Genomic DNA, 23,242 nt, shown 5'->3' with positions numbered 1-23,242 from the left:
AAGAAGTTGATACATTGTAATATAAGTGTATTAAAATATGTGATAAATATATTATATATCAAAAAAAACTTGTATTATATATGAATAATAAATTGATTTTTTGTAATATAAATTAAAAATATATTATAAATATATTAAAAATAATAAAGTAAAAAAAAATATTATTACTAAAAATAATAAATATTTTTTGTTTTTAGTATATTTACGTAAGCTTTCCTATTTTAAATTAATCGAAGAGAGAGTAGAAAGTTGCGCGCCGCCTCAGCCTTTGAAAATCTTGTGGTTGCACACTCACCAATGTGTGTCTGTTTTCCACTCCATTCAATCTCATCATTCTTTGCTCAACCCCACCACTTCCGCCAACCCACCAAACCGGTAAGTGAAAAAATCCAAAAAAAGGAATTTGAAAAACAAGTGATTTCTGCACCAAGCGTTTTCGGATCTGTTAACTTCATTAATGAGATCTGCTTGTTGGCTTAATGCTTATTTTTGCGGGTTAGTGAAAACATTATTATTGTATGTATTGCTTTTTTCTGCGAAAAAAATGTCAAATATTGAATTATGGAATTTCTTGAACATGTTTTTATCTTTTTGTCTGTTTGTCACCTATAAAAGACTTCCCTGTCTTTTAGATGAGTTGTTTAAATCGTAGTTAGTCTTAAATTTTAGAAAGTTTGATTGATCTATGGACGTTTGTTTTTTTAGAATTCCTAGCATGGGAATGGGTTTCTGCAATGTCTTTACTTTTCAGTAGTTTTGGTGTATAGCTAAATGAAAGGATGTAAGTATTTTGGCAGTTTGCATTTTTAAGAGAGCAAAAAAAGAAAAGAAAAACACTTCTTGGCACCTTGGTTTATTCCTGAAAGCCTGCTTAATTTAAAAAGTTCTGTCTACCCAGTATAAGTGTTGTTACAGTAGGAAGTTTCGTGGAACCGTAAATCTATGTGGCAGACTCTTCAAAAATGCCGACGGATGCACGATATTTTTGGAGGATCCAACATGGTGCAGCTGCATTTTTGGAGAGTCCAAGCAACTTAGCTGTAAATTATGTTGTCACTATTGCCTTGTGAACAGTCCGAAATTTAAAGACTATCTAATTATATGCCCAAATTTAGTATCTGCATAACTTCAGTGACTATTCTCTGCAGAATGCAGGAGGTATGACAAGAGTGTTTTTGCAAGTACCTGTTAACTCTTTGGTAGATCATTCTAATCACGATGTTCGGTCTTGTTTCCTGTATTGTGTGTTTGGTTTATGTTCCAATAAAATGTGATATGTGGCTTAATCATAAGCCCTTTCAAATACTGTTTGATTATCACTTGTGAAGTGATTGATTTAGGATTATAGAATCTCTGACTTCCACATCTTATGTTTTGCAGAGGGATTTGGTTGGTGAACCTGCGGTTTCGTTACAAGCATAAATGAATTCTGCCATGTCTTCGTCATCATCATTTATGGTTGCCTCTTCCTGCTGCCAAAATCTTCAAACCAGAAAATATTTTCTTTTAGCACCTGAACCTTTTGAGAAGATTGGTATGATAGATGCACTCCAAAAATATAACCGTAAGGAAAGGAAGGTATTTATTTCAAGTCATTTAGTGCCTGGACATTTGGATGCATCGGGAACAAGAAAAAAGTTTTTACATGAGCCAGTTCCGAAGTTAGAATTTGTACGCACACTACTAATTGACAACTATGACAGTTACACTTACAATATTTTCCAAGAGCTCTCAATCATTAATGGAAGTAAGCTCTCTCTATTATACATTGTTTACGAGTTCTCTCGCATAACTTTTACCATCAATTTAATAAAAAAAAATAAATTGAACTATCAATTCACTCAGCCTGTCATAACTTCTTTGTATTGAAGTTGATATGAGTCAGTTTCCTTTTTATTGGCTTATTCCAATGATTTATATATCTACTCCTCTAAATGTGGTAGTATGTCTATTCCTTCTGCCTTTTCTAGGTCTGTATTTAGCAGTTACAGTTTGATGTCTCTGTATTTTGATACATATAAAATATAAAATACTTCCACGTTCTCTGTTGATAAAATGTAGTTCTCTTGGACAAGAACTAGTTTTTTGACCAACATTACTTCGTGAAGTGGAAATTACTATCTTGAGTAGACCTATTTCTACATTTGTATATGTTCCCTTCACTTTCTTCCTTGAGAGACCCCCACCCCATCCCAAAGAGAAGTATCATTAGCTTTGGGCAAATACAGAAACTAGATATCCCCAGAGATTCAGTGCTTTCTTTCCCATTTAGTATAAAACTTGTCTAGGAGTAAATCTCTGTATCTAAGCTGCGAAAAATAGAGTTCAAGCAAATGTGACAGCAATTCTGTGGTAATGTGAAGCTGTAGGTGACGTTCTTTGTCTGTTCTGCAAATAAAGCAACATTTCATATAATTCCTTCTTTATTCAATTTGGTCCCTCGTAAAATAAGTCAAAGAAATAGAAATTTTAAAAGGAACAACTCTTTTAGTCCCCTTCGTGTGAATATATTTTGTGCTACATTCAGCCGGAGTAAAGGTAGGATTTGAAAATCTTCCTTCTCATCCACACCTTAAGTTGCTAAGCCTCCCCTTCTGCCTATCTATGATAGGCCTCAAGTTGGTTCCAGCTTGAATTTAAGGACTGTTTTTCTTTCTTACGACATGGAAAAAAAAACCACTTTTATCTTTTTAGAACCTCGAGAATGGAAGTTCCTCATCTCTCTCTTCTATTCACTTTTTATCTTTTCCCCCTTTCTTGAGAAAAATTGAGAAAGCGTAACTCATAACTTTTTAATTTAATTTTTAGTGATCTGTACGCTTTACACCTAGCTATTAAAAGGATTAATTTGTGGGAGCTGATCATTTTGTAATTATGAAGTTCCATTAGTGCTTTGTATTGTAAGCTGTAGAATGGGAAATATGCTTCAGGATGATATGATGAGAATAACATGAACACACTGTAAGCTGAGGGCGTGGGCTTTACTTCCATAGTAGTAGTTAAAATCTGCAAAATTATCTGTAGGTGGCCATTTTTCTTGTTTCAACAGATTTGGACTCTCTTTTTTGAATATTGAAGAAGAAAAGGGCTACTTTTTGGATTCTCAAGTTTAGCTTTGTTTTTTTGATGGCTTTTCCTGATATTTGGTTGCTTCTAGATTGTATATTCTGATAAATTGATGACTGTTGCCAATATGCACTTATTAGAACAAAAACATTAGTTTTAGATTCCTTCATGTTCTGTTGTATTTTGGAAATTTTGGTTGCGGGTTGTCACTTGCATTAATCATCTAGCACAAAGTCATCTTTGAGTGTGCAATTTTCCAATCTTTCCCCTGAATTTCATCGCATTGACATGAGTTTGTGATGTCTGACATTTTTTATTTTAATTTTTGGTTATGTTAGTGCCTCCGGTGGTGATTCGGAATGATGAGTGGACATGGAAAGAAGTTTATCATTACCTGTACGAAGAAAGGACGTTTGACAATATTGTTATATCACCTGGTCCTGGCTCTCCAACATGTCCATCAGATATAGGTTTGACTTGGACTCCTGAAACCAAATGATCACTCTCTTTTCCTTGTCTAGGACAAGATAAATCTTGTTATTATTTTGCACTTAGATGCATTAACTTGTTGGGATCAGCATATTGGTCATCCATCCTTGCCTTCGAAACCTGATTCTAAGTGCCTTATATTCTATTTCATGTGTATTTTTGTTCATTCTAAACAATGACTTGCCAATGTGGCTTCTTTATTGTCCTAGATGAGGTAATACTAGAGTATGAATGGTTCTGCTTAATCTTAGAGCTTGATGTCATTAACAAGAGTGTATGTAATTCTGCTTAGTCTTAGAGCTTGATGTCATTAACTTGAAAACCTTCCAATATCATAATATTGGTGTGGATGTTGACTATCTAAGTTTTGTTTAGCTTCAACTTCACTTGCTTGTTATGTTTGTCACAAGTTGCCTTTATTGCCTTATACCTATGTTTTCAGGAATTTGCCTGAGGCTCTTGCTTGAATGCATTGATATCCCGATACTAGGCGTCTGCCTTGGTCACCAGGTAATGTATCCATTTATATATGTCTGTAATATTTTTCTTTCTTTAACAAATGATTTTGCATGAGATCTGTTTGATCAAGTTTGCACCTGCTAACTTGTGTAGCCTGTCTTGCTATTCTGTTGTCTCCTTTGGTACTTCTCAAAACCTTCACTAAAATGTAATTATTGTTGATTGTAGGGACAAATTACAGTTTTTATGAGATAAAAAATTATAAGTAGTTGATAGTTAATTGTTAAGAAATAAACTTATGGAAATTGGTATTTCAGAAGTCTTGTCACCTTTTGTCATTCACAATATAGAAAGTAGTTCACAATACGAGGATTGACTATGGTTGCATAATATTTTATTTGTCATTAAACAATATATTTATTTGATCTTCAAAATTTTTGCTTCTTGCATGTTACTCCATATTTCCTTACCAGCAGGCTAATAGTGCTGTTTATAGCTTTATTATGGTGAAGGCTTAACAACATGATATTAGTTTAAGGTGCCAATTTCAGCATGTTGCCAGCTAGATATTAGTATTGACATGTCACATGTGATAATTCTGTTTTACTGCATAAGATACAATCTATAAGGGAATATGTTGCAAAAGCTTACTATGTTTGCCCCTCTTTGCCGACAAATCAAGTACTAACACAGTATGTCGATTGACAACCTTAAGCCATACGAGTCAGGCTTCTTGGTTGGTTATCCTCTTGCAAGCATATTTACATTAATCTGGTTCTTCGTTTCTTCTTTGGGCTTGAGGCTGCCAGGTCCTATAATGTGTCTATAGAAGGTATTGGCTTATGTTTAGTGAGGTTGATTAATTGAAAGTGCTGAGTGATGTTTTCCTGTCCTTTATACTTGTATGAAAATTAAACTTGTAAGTTCCAGTGATGTGGTTTTCTCATTTCTATGGCAAATATGATGAGCAACAGGGCAGAGGCTTATTGTTCTTACAATTTGATTGTAGAAAATCAAAAGGTCACTAGATAGTGCAGAATATTGGAATACCAGCTTTTTTAAATTAGTTTTGCTTCTGATTCTTTGTTATCCAATTGTATAAAGCTTCTGAAATGGTAGAAGTTGTATACCACTTAATTACTCGATGTTTGTTGGGTTCTACTCTTAACACTGCCACATTTGGTCTTCAATTAATGTAGATGTTTGGGATTGTCTTATATAAGAGGGTAATGGAAAATTGAAACAAAGGCTTCTACTGTGTAACACTCGGGTAGTCAGTAGCAGTAAATAGCCCTGTCTTTCAGAACCAAGGTATATATATCTTGGATTTGGATGCTTAACTGCTTATTCCCTTTGAAATATTGGTACTAGCTGGTGTCTTGAGCTGGTGGTGTACAAGTATAATACTTCCTATGTACTGTTTTTGCCAATATAGGTGCTAACGCCCAAATCCACTCCTCAAAGAGAGGAAGTGTACATGGTCATATGCAATATAATTACAAACTACACATAGCCATAAACTTAATAATATTTAGAGTTTTTGAGAAAATTATAACTAATGAGGAAATATAAACTAACCTAGAAAGCAAGTAAAATGATCAATGGCCACAAACATGGATACAAGGAAACCACTCTCAAGTAAAGATCCAATGTATTTAACGATTTTACAAAAAGAGTGAGTTTGTGTTAATTAGTCTCAAAACAATTCTGTATTAGTTCCTCTTGGATAGTAACAAGACTACCTAATTGGTTGTCTCTAGCTCAATTAAGAGCATTAAAAACACCTGAATGTGGCTACAAGCATTTCTCCTATCCCTAGCTCGAACTGAGGTTTGATGCCCCAAATTCTTGTCAATCAATCTTTTCCACCATCTATGTTCCTCTCTTGAACTCTAATCAATGTATATGTGTGAGTCCTAGGGTTAGCTACTCCCCTTAGAAACATTAAAGAACAAGAATAATTTAAAGAAACAACTAATTCACTTCATTAAGAATAAGAGTCATTCAATACATAAGCAAAACAAGAGATTTAATCGAAACTTTAATCATAAAATATATCCATAAACAAGATTCAAGTATGGAATAAAAAGACCACACCCTTAAATATTCAATACATAACAAGGAAATGGCAAAATGAATAAAGGTTGAGAGATTTCTGATCAAAGTCTTCAAATGTTCAGTCCCCAAGTGTGGTAGTAGATCTTGTTGAGCACCTCACTCATCCACATGAAATAAATCATAGATATTCATCTTTGATGTGTAGGTGATACAGTCTATGCATGTTACAAGCCTCTAGTCATGTTTTTGTAGATTTTTATATAGGATCTAAAGTGTGTACTTGACTTTTACATGATTCAACAGGCATTGGGATATGTGCATGGTGCTGAAGTTGTACATGCACCTGAACCTTTCCATGGTCGTTTGAGGTATATGATCTATGTTTTAGTGTTCATGTTTTTTTTCTTCTTTTCTTTTATGGTGTTACATTAACTAATGATCATTTGAAACAAAAAAAATACTGTCATTAAAATATGCATATAAGATGGTGATATGTGGAGACATCATAAATTGAAACCAAGATTTTTATAGTTTGTTGAACATCTTATAGTGCTAGCTCAGCGGTGAAGGGTGTTCAAAGTTGACTTGAATGTCATTGGTCCAAATCTTGCGTAACTTTCATGCTACCTTACCTATAAAAAAAGGTTTGTTGAAAACAATTATAAGTTCCTTCTGAAAGAACACACACATGTTGTGGAGACTTCAAAAACTGAAACCAATATATTAATAGTTTGTTGAAAACACTTGTAGGTTCCTTCTTAATAAAGAAACACACTTATAGGTCTCCAAGAGAAGGTTTCCTGGTGTCCGGAAATCAGAGTTAGGAGCTTAGCATTCTTACTCCTCATTTGTGGTTTTCACGTTAGTAAAGTCTTGAAAAGAAATTTTCTGCTGGATAACTGTGGTTTTTTTTGGTGACTCATTACATTTTCTTTTCCAAATTGTCTTCTTTCTTTACCTTGCAGTGATATTGAGCACAATGGTTGTCAATTATTCCATGAAATTCCTTCAGGAAGAAGTTCTGGATTTAAGGTCAGTTCAATATGAGTTTGTTCAGTTCTTTTGTTGTGATGAGACATGTAAGTCAATTTGAAATGCTAGCTTGGTTTCTTCACATTTTTTTTCCTCAAAATTTCTATTGATTTTAGATTTTAGAAGACTATAAAACATCATTTAGTTGTTAAACTTCAAACAACATGGGAATCATGGGTGTTTTTAACTTTTCCCAGCAGTCATATGAGTGATTAAGAACTTTAGTCAAACTCGAGTTTGCTGTTTGCGGTTAGATATGCACAGGAAAGCATACACATTCTCATCCAGCAGTAAGATGAAGTGCTAGCATGGAGTATAACTTTCTTGTGACAAAGATGGAGCAAGGAACAAGAACATGAAATATGTGGGGATGCTTTATAATGTGCTCTTATTAAGAGCTTCCCTACCTTCTTTGGATAAATATCTTTTTTACCATGCTGCAAATCATACCATGTGATACTTTATTATTGTCCTATGTTTAGCCTATAAATAAAGAATTGGAGAAAATTAGGGAACAAACAAGAAAAAGAGAAACAAAATCATTGACATCAAGAAAGAACAGGATAGAAAAGCTGAACAGAAGCCCCAAACCAAAGTAGTAGAAGTAAAAGATACACAGAGAAGAAGAAAAAGAAGAACAAAGCATATTGAGAATCAAGAAAACTATAAGAAGATGTCTTGTAAATGAGAGAAGAAAACATTAATTGAAATATACCTAAACTGGAAAACTAGTTTCAAGATAGCAATAATAATTGACATTGTATCTTTCAAAGTCAAAATCAAAGAAGTGATTGGTTCTAGCTTGAATGTCTACGTGTCTTACTATCTTAAGTGCTCGTTTTTCTAAGTTGCTTCACTTCACCCACATGAAGTGAATCTCCCACTTCACATCGATTCATCGCTTTAAGTGACCGACTGACTGACTGCTTTTACTTATGCCGGTGCTGGTACTGAAGTTTTGGGATTTTGGTACCTGAAGCTTTATGTTGATCTATAAATATAGAACATTCATTATGTTTCAGTGAATTGAATCATAAAGAGAAGATGAAAACTGCAGAAGCCAGCATAAGTAGTTTATTTTATCTTTGTTGAACTTTATTGACACATTTCAGGTGGTACGGTACCATTCCCTTGTAATAGACCCGAAATCACTTCCGAAGGAACTCATTCCTATAGCTTGGACCTCAACAGCTGAGACACTCCCTTTCCAGGGTGTCAAACGATCCAATTCATTCTTAAATGCGTCCAAAGAAAATAAAGATATTTTTAATGGGATGTCGGAGCTATCAGATGATTCAAAGGATGTGAAAGGTGGAAAAGTCCTCATGGGTATCATGCATTCTAGTAGGCCTCACTATGGATTGCAGGTGAGTTTGGTCATTCACTTTGAATGAGAATTTGGTCCTGTTTCACTAATATGTAACATCAATTTTGTCTCTGCTACCAGTTCCACCCAGAAAGTGTTGCAACATGTTACGGAAGACAGCTTTTCAAGAATTTCCGGAAAATCACAGAGGATTATTGGCTCCTGCTGATGTCAACCTCCTTCAATGAAAGAAGGGCTCATTATGCTGGTAACTGCTCTATAAAATAGAGATAGTTCAGAGGAGCTGCCTGTTTAGTCTCTATAGTCTCTTTGAGTACTTTTCTTGGCATTGAATTATTTGTCTACTTAGAGAACTTTAGGTGTATGGATAATTCTTTCTGCTATAGTCAGTTTTGAGATTCTCTTGTTTTCTATTTATCATTGTGACTCCTAAATCAGCATATAAATGCTTTCACCTTTTCCTGTTCTGTTTCAGTAGACTGTCCCCACATTTACTCTGAGTGGTAAAATTTACTTAGCATGCATGCAGGTGCCTAATTTAGACCCGCTGTCCCGAAGTGTTGCAAAACGTGGGCATCTGGTGAATAAATTGATTGAGAGGAGAACTGCCGAAGTGGATGGAACCTTAAATCTATCACATCCAGGTCACAGTGTAAAATTTTTGAAGATGACATGGAAAAAACTTGATTGCTCTGCGAGCCAAGTAGGTGGAGCGGATAATATTTTCTGTGAACTATTTGGAGATCAAGAGGCTAAAAACAGTTTTTGGCTGGATAGCTCTTCAATAGAGAAGGTCTTTTCCTCTCCAGCTATCAATTTCAGTACCATTCATGTTAACTGTTTTTGTCTGTCTCTGCATTTGGGAGCATTTTTCAAGTTGCATCAAAGATACCATATTTTTCTTTCATTTTGTTTAAATTTCTTCTTTGTTGCTCTCTCAGGTTCTGTGTCCTCTACCTGCTTTTATCAATTAAAACAAAAGCAATTATTCCCATGATTGTGTCAATTTGAAAGCAAGAAAATCAGTTGCAGTAATTAATTATGATAGTTGCTAATTTGTTTACGAAATGGAAAGTAGAGGGTAGATTTCTGTTGAGACAGCATAAAAACAATCTCTCGTCTTGTGAATTCTCATCTCATAAGTTGTCTGTCCCTTCTTTTTTTTTCTTTTTTTTTCTTGTGGATGGCTACTTTGCTTATGAGGCATTCCCCTCATCTTTTTCCTTCTAACCATGATATACCTGTGGTATTCAGGAAAGGGCTAGATTTTCCTTTATGGGGGGAAAGGGTGGCTCCCTCTGGAAGCAACTTAGTTTTAGGTTGTCAAATCGAAGGTGAGAATCTCTTCAAATGTTGCCTGGATGCCTTACTTGAGACCTTGTTGTTTCTCAATCGATCTCTGTTTGAATGCTACATTGTTTCAATAATAACACGTCACCTTACATTTTCAGTGACAGAATGTGTAAAGGAGGTGGCCATCTATCAGTTGAAGATGCTAATGGTCATGTTATTTCTAAATTTTTGGAAGATGGATTTTTTGATTATTTAGATAAGGTAGTGTATGCCAGTTATTTTTTGTTTTTTTTAAAAAATAATTTTCTCTGTGTTGCTGAAATCGAGTTCACCACCTCAATCAGTAGTCCAGAGTTAAAGTGGTGCAGAACAAGTCCTACCCCCCCCCCCCCCCCCCAAAAAAAAAAAAAATGTTAGCAGCTTACTGATTAACTCCTTTGTCTCTGCACCAGGAGCTCCTATCATTTTGTTTCGATGAGAAGGATTATGAAGGATTACCATTTGATTTTTATGGTGGTTACATTGGTTATATCGGGTATTTAGTGATTTCATTTCAAATGATCTGAACCTTCCTCCTACTGTATTATCTTAGTGTCTCTACATGTTTCAAGGACATGCATTGTGTGTTTTAGAAGTTTTTTTTCCTTCTTTTCCTTGAATCATTGGCTGTTGCATGTAGAGGGATGTCCTTTACTCGTGTATAAAAGGTTGTGTATCATTTTCTTTTCATGGTAAGTTTCACGGTGTATGAAGTCTTGACTAGCAGAAAGCTTCACCTTCATATCATCCGTAGTTGTTCTATGCTGGATGAGACTCTAGAATATCTGATGCATGGGAGGTTGGGTTGTTAATTCTTCCATTTTATGTGTGTATTAGTTGGAGGGAGAATTTTTTCTCATGACTTGTGATCTTCTTGTGGTTTGACGTGTCTATTCCTGATACAGGTATGATCTTAAAGCTGAATGTGGTGTGGCATCTAATCGTCATAGATCCAAAACACCAGATGCTTGTTTATTCTTTACAGATAACGTTATTGTCATTGATCATCAGTATGATGACATATATACTTTGTCATTACACGATGGCAGCACAAGTACTACTTCTCGCTTGGAAGATCTGGAGCAGAGGCTGCTCAACTTGAGAGCTTTTACGCCCAGAAGGCTACAATCGCAGGCATCTCGAGGATTTTCTGTAGTCGAACTAAAATCAGGGTTTTCTGCTGAGAAATCAAGAGAGCAGTATATCAAAGACGTTGAGAATTGTCAAGAGTTCATAAAAGAAGGAGAAAGTTATGAGTTGTGTCTTACAACTCAGATGAGAATGAAGTTGGGGGGAATAGATTCTCTGGAACTTTATCGTAATCTCAGAATAAGAAATCCTGCACCATATGCTGCCTGGCTTAATTTTTCAAGGGAAAACCTAAGCATATGTTGTTCATCACCTGAAAGGTTCCTACGATTGGACAGGAATGCTATTCTAGAAGCAAAACCCATAAAAGGGACTATAGCTCGTGGTTCCACCCCAAAGGAAGATGAATTTCTGAAACTGCAATTAGAATGCAGGTACAGAAGTCAAGATATCATAATACTGATTTATCAACTGACGTTTATTATTCTCAGGAACCTTTGATGGTATCATAGTACTGTAATATCAACTGACATTTATTATCCTCGGGAAGCTTTGACTATTGACTGTCTTACTCGTGTCTTATAAAATGTTCACCTTTCATCTCTAAAATTCATTTCTCCCAGAAGTTTGAGTCTTTTATGGTGCTCTTGTTCGTGTTTCCTAACTCGGACACTTATTTTCACCCTTTTTAGCCTCTTTAAGTGCTGACAGGCTCAACCCATCAGCCACCTTTAATTTATCTGCCTATTGCTTAGTTTAGTCCTTTTGTTTAACTTATATATTCACCTTGTTGTATCTAAGTATCTGTTTGCTATATAGAATGGTTGTCGTATGTTTTGGAACAGACTCATGCTCAAACAATCCTGACCAAACTTTTAATAATTTGTGACAGTGAAAAGGATCAGGCGGAAAATTTGATGATTGTTGACTTGTTGAGGAATGACCTTGGGCGTGTATGTGAGACTGGCTCTGTTCATGTCCCACATCTCATGGAAATTGAATCCTATGCAACAGTTCATACCATGGTCAGTACGATTCGGGGGAAAAAGCGATCAGATGCAAGTGCAATTGATTGTGTTAGAGCTGCATTCCCTGGTGGGTCAATGACAGGTGCACCAAAGTTGAGATCAATGGAACTTCTTGATCATCTTGAAAATTGTTCGAGGGGCATATACTCGGGCTGCATTGGATTTTTTTCTTATAACCAAGCATTTGATCTCAATATTGTGATACGGACGGTTGTCATACACGAGGGAGAAGCTTCAGTAGGAGCAGGAGGAGCCATCACTGCTCTTTCAGATCCTAATGATGAGTATGAAGAAATGCTTCTTAAAACTCGAGCACCGATTAAGGCTGTTCTTGAACATCAGAGCAGCATCTTCTCATCAGATGCTCAGAAGTGACATGACCAGTTGAAATGTCCAATGCAGAAATAGTGGTATTGAACTCTCTTAGATTCTGGGAAAATGTGGGAGCAATTGCAGCTTCTAGTAGTTATAATTAAAAGGGAGGGGAAACAGTGGATGAAAGCCTATATAATTCATGCAAATATTTGTCATGACCTTGTTTTGTCAGCACAATCTATTCATTCTTTTGAGCATAGTGTTTGGAAAATATAGCCATGGTAGCATACAGATCTGCAGTGACTAAAATACTGTACATAGAAGATTTTGAAAGACCTGTAGAAGATTACAGATATGTTTGTGAAGTTGTACTAGTACTGAATTGATGATTCCACGTTTCATTTTTTCTTATTTGACCAACTTTTCCACGATCTGTTACTTCCTCTAGGGGCATTTACTGAGGCTGCATTGCATTTTTTTTCTTATAACCAAGCAATTGATCTCAATATTGTGATACATAGTGTTTTCATACACGAGGGAGAAGCTTCGGTAGGAGCCATAACAGCTATTTCGATGATGAGTATGAAGAAATGATTTTGAAAAGTCGAGCACCGATTAAGACTCTTCTTGAACATCAGAGCAGTATCTTCTCATCAAATGCACACAAGTCAGAAGTGACATGACCACTTGATATGTCCAATGCAAAATACTCGTATGACAGAGTATGTAAGAATAATGCTATATAAAGTGTACTAGTAATGTTTATATTAACAATGCATTAATAAACTTCTTTGTGCATTTTTTGGTTCGATGCATTAAAAATAGCATAGATTATATAAAGAAAATTTATTTACAAAGATATCCTCCACTATTATGATCAGAGGCGAACCCAGGGTGACACCACTGAGAATGACTCAAGGGTAAGGCTAGGAGTAGTCTAAGGTTAAGGTTAGCTAAGGTAGAATTTTAATTATGTAGTGAAAAATACTTATAAGATTAGATTCTAACCGTTTTAATATTTTGCTTAGAATTGTGTTAAGATTTTTATTTGATTTAAATTTCAATTAAGAAAAGAAATGGGGTTAAATGTGATGGCCAAAAAAAAAGAGAGAGTGGTTAAGAAAGGATACAGGGGTGGATGAGGTTGCAAAAACAAATTTTAATAAAAAAGTTGTTTTTTAAAAAAGGTTAATGGTAAAAAAAATTTACTAATTTTAAAGTTAATAAAAGGGATGGGGCTGACGAGGCGACAAAAACGAATTTTAATTAAAAATAAAAAAAGTTGCATTTCAGGGGATTCGACAACCTACACAACCACCGTCCAAACTTGAGCCTTCCAGGAATGCACCCGATCAGCTTTCAGTTAAAAGGATCCACACACACACACATATATATATATCCGATTTTTAAAAAAAATTACGTGCACCCTCACGAGTTTATGTGGGTCCGTCTCTGATTATGGTGGAAAATATATAAAAAAAATTTTGAGTGGTAATTAAATTTTTAATCATGCATGCATTAAAATCATTTTGCGTTGCTAATACCTAAAAATTCATAACATTAGTAAAACACAGTGGCGTAGTCACATAGTATGAAGGGCGTCCAATTCGTCGAAAAAAATATCATATATATAAATAAAATGATGTACGAAATGATTAACTAACATGTGTTGGACACCCTTAACATAACAAATTGCTATTTGGGACACCCTTTGTTAAATTTCTGACTCCGCTACTGATAATACACAGCTTAATACACAATAGAATCTACAATTATACATAGATACTAATAATATACAAAATTAATGAGTGCATTATTTTTCTTAATACACTCTACCAAATGACCTCGTTTCTAGAGCAATTTGTAGCTTCTAGTAGTTATAATTAAAGGTAGGGAAACAGTGAATGAAGGTAGTTAGGTATACTGTATAATTCATAGAAATATTTGTCATGGCCTCGTTTCGTCAGCACAATCTATTCATTCTTTTGAGCCTAGCGTTAGAAAAATATACACTGGTCCAATTCTAATCGTATAATAAATATCGATTTGCAATATTTAATTGATCACAATTTTATATATTTCATTGACTATAGAAGTTTTCATGGAATTTATTAGAGGAATATTTTCGATAAAAATTATTTGTTTTTACATATTTTTAATGTTTTTTCAAAATAATCCCGCGAATACATATAATATATAAGAATATGTGAATGTATGGTGAGTGACTAAAATACTGTAAAATCAAGAAATGTTTGTGAACTTATAATAGTACTCGATTCATAGTTCTACATTTTTTAAAAAAAGAATCGTTAACAATAGGTTTTTATTTTACTTAACTTTTTAATGTTCTATTACTTTTTAACTTCTACTGTAAATGTGAAGAATGAAATTTAGGGTGTGTTTGGTATCAAAGGGAAATGTTATCCTAGAATAATTAGATTTTAAACTTATTTTCACATGTTTGATTGACAAGTAGAAAATATTTTTCATACCTTTTTTTAGTGTTTGAATTATGAATAAAAAATATTTTGAAAAGATATCTTTTGTTTTTACTATAGAATAGATTTTTTTTTTTCAAATTGAAAATATTTTTAAAAATAAATTGAATTTTTTTTTGAGGAGGTGGTTGGGGACTGAGATGTGGTAAGAAAATGAAAATTTGAAATTAAAAAATATTTTTTAAAAAATAAACTTAATGTTTTTTGGAGGGAGGTGGGGTGAAAAATTAAAGTTTAAATTAGAAATATTTTGTTAAAAGCAAAGTTAAAATTCTTTTTTTGGAGGGGGTGGAGTGTTTGAGGGTAGGGCTGGGGTGGCGTGAAAAAAAAATAGAAATTGAAAATTGAAAATAATTTTTAAAAATAAATTATAAATTATTATTTTTTGGGTAAGGGGTAAGGGGTGAGGGTGGGGTAAAAAAATTTAAGTTAGAAATATTTTTTGAGAATAAGCTTTAAATTTATTTTTCAACAAAAAAATGTAATTTAAAATTGGAGGAGAGTTTTGGAAAATGTTTTTCATTATTTTTTTAAGGAAAACCATTTTCCTTAAATTTGAGGAAAATAAGTTCATTTGGAAAACATTTATCATAATATTAACCCAACCATTAGAAAATTGAAATTCATACCAGACACATTCTTAGTTTTATTATAATCAAGTTATGATGAATCCTCAAATCTTAGCTCATCTAGTTTAGCTATTAGTTCAGGATTGAGGGAGTTGTGTTGCATTTAATAAGGAGCGTTGGTAAAATAGTCACTTTCAAAGCTTATTTGGACAATTAGTCACAAGTTTTGAAAAGTTACGTCTATAACATCATCAAATATTCTTTCAAAAGATACAAGACCAACTCGCAAGTCTTTAATATTACACTTTAGTTCCCCTGCCTTTTCTAACAATTTTTTATTTTTTTCCTACCATTTATTTTCAGATTTATAAAATAATCAACAACAAAAAAATCTTGTTCAAGAAGCCACCCAAAAAGATGGTCATGTTTTCACCTAGTTTTACCGATTCCAATGACTTTTTCGGTGAAATGTTTCTCCTCACAACTGAAAATCTTTATTCTTGCTTATTGCCTCCATTGTTATTTCATATATTGTTAATTATTTTGTAAAAAGAAATTAACCATTTTTACTAGCATGAAAAGCTTCTTATGACACGCTCCGAGGATACCCCTTTAGACGTGGACACAAGACCTAGGATCATGAGTGACCCACTGTGCGGAAGCTAATCATGAGATAATCTGATATGATGCAGAATACCTATCCTAAATTCGAATAAATGAAAACTGAGGGTTTAACAAGAACTAAAAAGTCAAACTCAAATACTAAAGATGAAACTAACTTTGTCTGAAAATAGCCTCTAACTGACTAGAAGTCCTGGGACATGCCCCAAATAAATCTAGCAAAACTGAAACTAAAACTAAAAGCAAAAGAAGATAACCATGTCACTCGTCCTCGAAGAATGAGTACTCACTACTAATGTTGCTAAATGGAGATCTGAGAACCAATCTACGCGTAATTTGAAAGCTGAGAACCTGAACCTATATCACGAGAAGATGTAGCGCAGAGTATGCATCAGTACTTGAAAAATACTGCGCATGCAAGATAAAATAAAGATGAACAATAACATAACTGAACCAAAGCATATATCTGAAGAATGATAAGAGAAAAACATAATACTATACTAATAATACTGAACATGAACCAACTAAATGCAATGACCAAGTTTATAACATATTGTGACTCAAATCTGACTGTAAATGATAACCTGGTCAATGCAATAGAATGAATCTGACTGAAATATGGGAGCTACTAATAATATAATCCAATATACCCTTCCAGAGGTATAGAGACATGATTGACGTGATCACTAAGCATAATGCCCATAACAGGGACTTACCTAAGGGGCAATGTAGTTCTGGAACTATGAGGGTGACTGAACCTAGTCCACTCGATATTAAGCTACTCCCAATTGATTATGTAAATAAAAATTTATGAATGAATTTCTGTAATATTGAATAACTCAAAATATTGACATGCAAACGGAAAATGCAAACATTCGAAAACTGAGGTATGTATGTATATATATAAAATAACCGACCAAACATATATAATTCATGAACTAAAAGAACTACATATATAGGGTTTTGAATTCATGAAAGAATCTACACACAATGATACTAAAATTCATGACTATCTGATTTGTATTATTCTAAAAGCTAAACCCGACAATTCCTAACATTCAAGATACCTTAGGTACAGATAATATTAAGGGAATCAAGAACTTGACTGAAAACTAGAGACCTAATGGAGGAAAGGAACCCGCTAGTGAAATCCCACATACTTGGTGATGAATTTTACGGAGAAATCTTTCGATTTTTTGTTGAAACTGATGAAGACCTAATTGCGTTTTGGAAAGCTTTGGTTGATCTTTCTATTCTCGAGTTACAAGTTTAATGAATTTTGGAGAATGAATTGACTTAGGTAAGTTCTAATTTTAATTAGTAGGTAAAAATGACCAAAATCACGTAGTTTAGGGGTCCAACGCTAGGGAAAAGACCAAATGACTCCTGACTTAAAAGTTGTCAGGGCCACATATCTAGAAATGAGCTTTCCTTTCTTTCCAAATCTCATCACCCCTTTCATAGAGGACACTTTGAGGAAAACCCAATCATTAACTTTGAATTTTACATCCCTTCTCCTCACATCTACCTAGGAGTTTTGGCGACTCTTGGCGGTCTTAAGTTTATCTCTAATAAATTGCACTATCTCCATAGCATCATGAACTGAATCTAGACCTATCAAGGCTTCCTCACCTACTTAAAATCAACCAACTGTAGATCTACATCTACACCCATACAATGCCTTATAAGGGGGCATCTTAATGCTAGAATGATAATTATTATTGCAAGCGAACTCTCCGAACTATCCTTGAAATCAATCACGCAAGCTCTCAACATGTCATCTAAGGTCTAAATGGTACGCTCTGCTGACAATCCATTTGTGAATGAAATGTTGTGCTAAGATTAACTTGAGTACCAAGACCTTACCTAAATGACTTCCAGAACTAAGAGATAATTTGAGGACCTATTTGAGATTATAGACAAAGTCACTCCATGCAACGTAACCATCTCATTAATGTAAAGCTTGGTGTAGTCCTCCGTCAAGTCTGTAGTTTTAACCGCCAAGAAGCAGGCAGACTCAGTAACTCTTTCAACTACCACCCAAATGGAGTCATGCTGTTTGTGAGAACGAGGTAAACCTGTAATGAAGTTTATCTTAGGCGTATTGATGCGCCTAATAACCAATTTTTTTTTTTTTTTATATATATATATATATATATATATATATATATATATATAACTAAGTTTGAGTACTTTTGTTGATGGAATTAAGATTTGAGAGTATTTTGATGTTGCTGTATTTAACCAAGCCAAAATAGGACACTTGGACAGAGGTAGGAAAATAGAAGATGAAGTTGCGGAGGAAAAGGGCCAAGAAGCTGGGAATACACTAAGAAGAAGCATCTCCGCGTCGTGAAGCACAAAGTCGTATGTAGAAAAAGGAATTCCACTTAACAGTGGAGTGCGCATCGAGAGAGCGTCGCAGAGAGGTTTCATTTGTGTGTAAATTTTTAGACTATAAATAATTTAAGTGTGCTAATCATTTAAGTTCCAAAAAGACGGGAGCATATTATTTTAGGAAATTCGGCTAACATGTTCTAGGGTTTTTCTTCTATTCTTTCATTTGGGTAAACCCTTGTATGATTCTTAAACTTTATTTGATTATTTTTGTGCTAAGATTAGCTAAAGTCCCTTATTCTAGGGTTGTAGCTACGGTTAATGGTTTAATGTTGTTTGTTTCTAGTATGAGATGAGCTATCTTATGACTTGTGCTTGCATTCTTGTTTAAGTATTCTAATGAATGATCAACATTAAAATAAACTCGTTGTCCACTCTTGAACTCAGAAGATGAATAGAGGGATAGACCAAAGAATGTGAGAAGCGTGTTCATTATAGGATAGAGTATAGAGTTTTTTTGTATATAGGATAGTATTATACTTCTATAACATGCTTGGTTAATATGCAAGATGAAGGCTTAATGCTCCACCATTGGTTCATGTCTATCCCTGCTCAACGATGTAGTTAGGCTATCGATGGTGGTAGGTGATTAGTGGCTGGGAGACCATGACCGTAAAATCAATTGCAAATTCACAATGAGGTGAAACCGTTGAATGTTAGGATAAATCAATATTATACCAGAAAGCAATATATGCTATAATCCTCAAATACTTCCCAAATTGTCAAATTCTCTCGTATGAAAATGTAGATTATAGTAATTAATTTTTGAAATTTTCAAGTTAGTAGTTATAAACAAACTTCTAAAATTGTTGTCACCTGAGTAAATTTAGTTAGACGTAAGAACATTGTTATTTGTTCATTTGAAATCCTTTGGGTTTGATAATCTGACTTGAAAGAGTCGATGTACTACCTTAGTGACCACGTGCACTTGTGTGTGGTTTTGGACGCAACTGTATTCCATGTTGATCACTTCCCACTTCCAAGTAGGAATGTTGATCGCTTGAGTCATACCTCCTGGTTTCTGATGTTCTACTTTCACTTGCTGGAATTTAGGGTTTTTAGCTACAAAATCTGCTATATCCTTTTTCATACCATTCCACCAAAAGACTTCCCGCAGATCAGGATACATCTTAGTGGCGCCGAGATGAATAGAATATTTAGAATTATGGGCTTCTGCAAGATTTCTGTTGTCTCAACACCCACCTAAGGAACACATAATCGTCGTTGATAATGAAGAACACCATCTTCCCCTTGGGAGAAAACGTTAAATCTCTACTGATGGATTGCACCCTTTAGTTGAAGCAGTATCAGATCACTCTCTTGCTTTTCCTTAACCTCCGCTACCAATGAAAATTCTGACCCATTCTGAACTGTTACACTGCCACCTAATATGATCAATAGACGAACTCCTAATCGAGCAAGTCTAATGAACATCCTTTGCTAGTTTCTTTCTTTCTTCCTCAATATGTGCAACACTAACCATAGATAGTCTATTAAGAGCATCTGCTACTACATTGGCCTTACCATGATGGTGATGCACACTAATATCATAATCCTTGAGAAACTCAAGTCATCTCCTCCGGTGAAGATTCAACTCTTTATGGGTGAACACATACTGAAGACTCATGTGGTTTGTGAACACATCTACATGAACACCGTACAAATAATGTCTCCAAATCTTAAGTGCAAACACCATTGCTGCAAGCTTGAGGTCATGAATTGGATAGTGCTACTCATGCACCTTTATATTCCTAGAAGTATAAGTTATAACCTTACCTTGCTTCATCAACAAACAACCTAGGTCAACTCCGGATGCATCACAATAGATAACATAACCGTCTTAACCCTTTGGTAGAGTCAAAACAAGAGCTATAGTCAAACTAGTTTTCAGTTATGTGATGCTTTTCTCACAATCATCTGACTCGCTGAAACTTAACATTCTTTTGAGTTAACTTAGTCAATGAAAAGGCTATGAATGAAATCCTTCCAAGATCCTTTTGTAATAGCCAGCCAAACCCAAGAAGCTTCTAATATATGTAGGAGAGGTAGGTCTAGGCCATTGTTTCACAGCTTCTATTTTTCTGGAATCCACTCGAATACCTTCACTAGACACAGTATGCCCAAGAAAAAGCAATAGATTGCAACCAAAACTCACATTTGCTGAACTTGACAAATAACTGGCAATCTTTGAGAGTTTGCAGGACATCCCTCAAATGATTCGCATGTTCTTCTTCATTCCTAGAGTAAATGAGGATATCATCAATAAAGACGATAACAAATAAGTCCAAATACTGTTTGAACACTTTGTTTATCAAATCCATGGAAGCTGCAGAACCATTGGTTAGTCCAAATAACATAACTACAAATTCATAATGAACACACCAAGTTCTGAAGGCTATTTTTGGGATGTCACTATCTCTGACTCTAAGCTGATTATAACCAGATATGAGGTTTATCTTTAAGAAATGACTAGCACCGTAAAATTGGTAAAACAAGTCATCAATCCTGAGATAGGATACTTATTCTTGATTGTGACCTTGTTCAATTGTTTATAGTCGATGCACGTTCTGAGAGAACGATCTTTCTTTTTTACAAACAACACCAGTACACCTCATGGAGAAATACTAGGTCTGATGAAGCCTTTAGCTAGAAGGTCTTTGAACTCCTCTTTCAATTTCTTAAGCTCAACTGGAGCCATTTTGTAAGGAGGAATAGAAATAGGCTGGGTGTTTGGGAGAAGATAAATTCCAAGGTCAATCTCCCTTTCGAGAAGAATTCCAGAAGATATTTTGGAAACACTTCTAGAAACTCATTAACTACTGACACTAACTCAAGAGTTAGGATTTCAGAGCATGAATCCTTAATATAAACTCGATGATATACCCCTTAGAAGTATTTTTATGGCCTTCAGTAAGAGATGAATCGACCCATAAGCGCTAAGCTACTACCATTCCATTCTAAGATTCGTTTATGTGGAACTGAAAATGAAAAATCCTAGCTCTATAATCGACTAAGTCATAATAGGGATGTAACTAATCCATGCCTAGAATGATATCGAAGTCTACTATTTCTATTATACAAAATCTACTAAGGTGACTATGTAGGACACTATGATAGGAAAATTTTTGTATACCCCTCTAGATATAACTAGTTCACCGATCATAAGAATCAAGAAGAGCATACAACCTATTTTGGCGCTATCCCCACCTGTATCGAGGAGTTACCTTGCTGAGTAAGGCAACTTGCTAGTGCTGCTGAAGTTGTAAACTGATAACTACAATTATTACCCCCTTGACCCTATTTAGCAGAAGGACAATATCTCAACTTGTGACCACAGTGACCACCCCCAAAGCATCCTCCCTTTCCTACAAGACAATCGCCTAGATGGTTCTTACCACACTTGGGACAAGTTGGGTATATTCTTGTCACATCCGGGTTTACCCCCTAGATGTAACCGACGTCGTCGCCCTCTTTGAGGACTATTACTAGCCTCTTAGTTTACATCATCACATTCATAAGTTGAATTTAGCAGAAAATTTAAAACTTTTATTACTTTTACTTGAGGTTTACATAGACCTCTATATACACATAATATATATATCGAGTATAAATAGACCCTTCGTATAGGAAGGTTACATAGCCTTCTACTTTTATTGCAATAAATATATACATAATATAGAACATAGTCTTAAGAATTATATCATCTCATACCATCTAAAAATCATAGCAATTTGGGCATAGCCCTACATTAATGTAAAGAAGCCACATATAGGCTTATACAAATCGTACTCAAATGAAAGTGGAATGAAAATAAGTGTCTTAGAAAAACAAAGCAACTTCATAAGCAAGATATTGACATCGCCCTCGAAAAATGAGGACCTACCCACTTGGATGGTAAAGAATATCCAAGTCTTCTTCAAGTCATCTCAAATGAGCCTTCAACAATCAGAACCTAAAATGTTTGGCAAAAAGGAAGAAATGGGGTTAGTACGCCATATGTACTAAGTATGAGACCACATACACATATAAGCTCAAAACATGCTAAAAAGGAACATTTAGTTAAGCCATGCTATTTTACCCTTTAAAAGCCTTATGCATAATCAAGTAAGTCGTACCAATAACAAAACATGTTTACTAACTGAAACAAGTAATATACACATCATCATACTTGAACCCATAATCTACTACAACCCTATCATCAAGGAATGACATCACATGCATGAATAAGAGCGCATTTCATTATAACAAAGCAAGACAGTTACCCATGAACCCCTATCAAGTCAACAAGTGCAATTGCCAAGAAAATCCCCATAACTTTACTCAATCAATCAAGTAACCCAACAAGAATCATGACTAACACTATACTTCATATAACATGACATTTAGATATAAATTTCATCTTACTTTTATAATATAAAACAACACATATACATAAGTATTTACAATATGCAAGTCCTTCATATACATATAACATATCATCATAAACATAAACATAAAAATACATAAAAACATCCTCCTAAGACTCCCCTCAAGGCTAACTAGTGCAATGCTTAGGTAGAGTCCCATACCCCTACCTAGACTAAGCTAGACCCCTTAGGTTATCCTAGTTAGAGTTCAATCCTTTAATTCATTTTATCTTTTGGGAACATCTTGCCTTAACCAAAATAGACCACATGAGCTAGTGTGGAATCCGATGTTAAAAAATCGTACACCGAAGGAAGGGAGACTACTTGCCAAGGTAGTACCAAAACATAAAACATAGCAACTATGTGGATCCACTAGCTAGTATTCCTATGGGGGAAACATAGTTCAATAACTAAGAGACATAGTTGGGACCCTTTTTATGCTCCATGCATTGTAGTCTCCAATCTCAAGAGTACTTTAATGCTCCTACCTTCCCTATGTGGGAAGGGACACTCCTCAATCTAGTTCACTCGGTGCTAAGCTAGAGTCCTTTTTCAA

At 34.7% G+C, this 23,242-nt stretch overlaps 1 protein-coding gene across 4 annotated transcripts; it reads left to right on the top strand.

The window, feature by feature from the left end:
- The first annotated feature begins 228 nt into the window (after positions 1–228).
- LOC543912 (aminodeoxychorismate synthase/glutamine amidotransferase) lies at positions 229–12,626 on the top strand. 4 transcript variants are annotated; one of them, XM_010321388.4, is made up of 14 exons: positions 229–375; positions 1,381–1,747; positions 3,405–3,536; positions 3,998–4,065; positions 6,376–6,440; positions 7,038–7,104; positions 8,217–8,471; positions 8,552–8,678; positions 8,950–9,224; positions 9,686–9,765; positions 9,883–9,985; positions 10,177–10,259; positions 10,669–11,286; positions 11,745–12,626. In XM_010321388.4, the coding sequence occupies exons 2-14, from the start codon at positions 1,423–1,425 to the stop codon at positions 12,253–12,255; spliced, it is 2,709 nt and encodes a 902-aa protein (XP_010319690.1). In that variant the 5' UTR covers positions 229–375; positions 1,381–1,422; the 3' UTR covers positions 12,256–12,626. The 4 variants fall into 4 exon arrangements, with proteins under 4 accessions (XP_010319690.1, XP_010319691.1, NP_001234467.1 ...); XM_010321389.4 differs by lacking the exon at positions 229–375 and adding an exon at positions 383–516; NM_001247538.1 differs by lacking the exon at positions 229–375 and adding an exon at positions 418–495 and having other exon boundaries at positions 11,745–12,600.
- Positions 12,627–23,242: the final 10,616 nt, after the last annotated feature.

The sequence above is a fragment of the Solanum lycopersicum genome, chromosome 4 (genome assembly GCF_036512215.1).
Source record: "Solanum lycopersicum chromosome 4, SLM_r2.1".
NCBI lineage: Eukaryota > Viridiplantae > Streptophyta > Magnoliopsida > Solanales > Solanaceae > Solanum > Solanum lycopersicum.
Note: the sequence above shows the minus strand (reverse complement) of the source record. Positions and strands in the feature narration are given on the sequence as shown.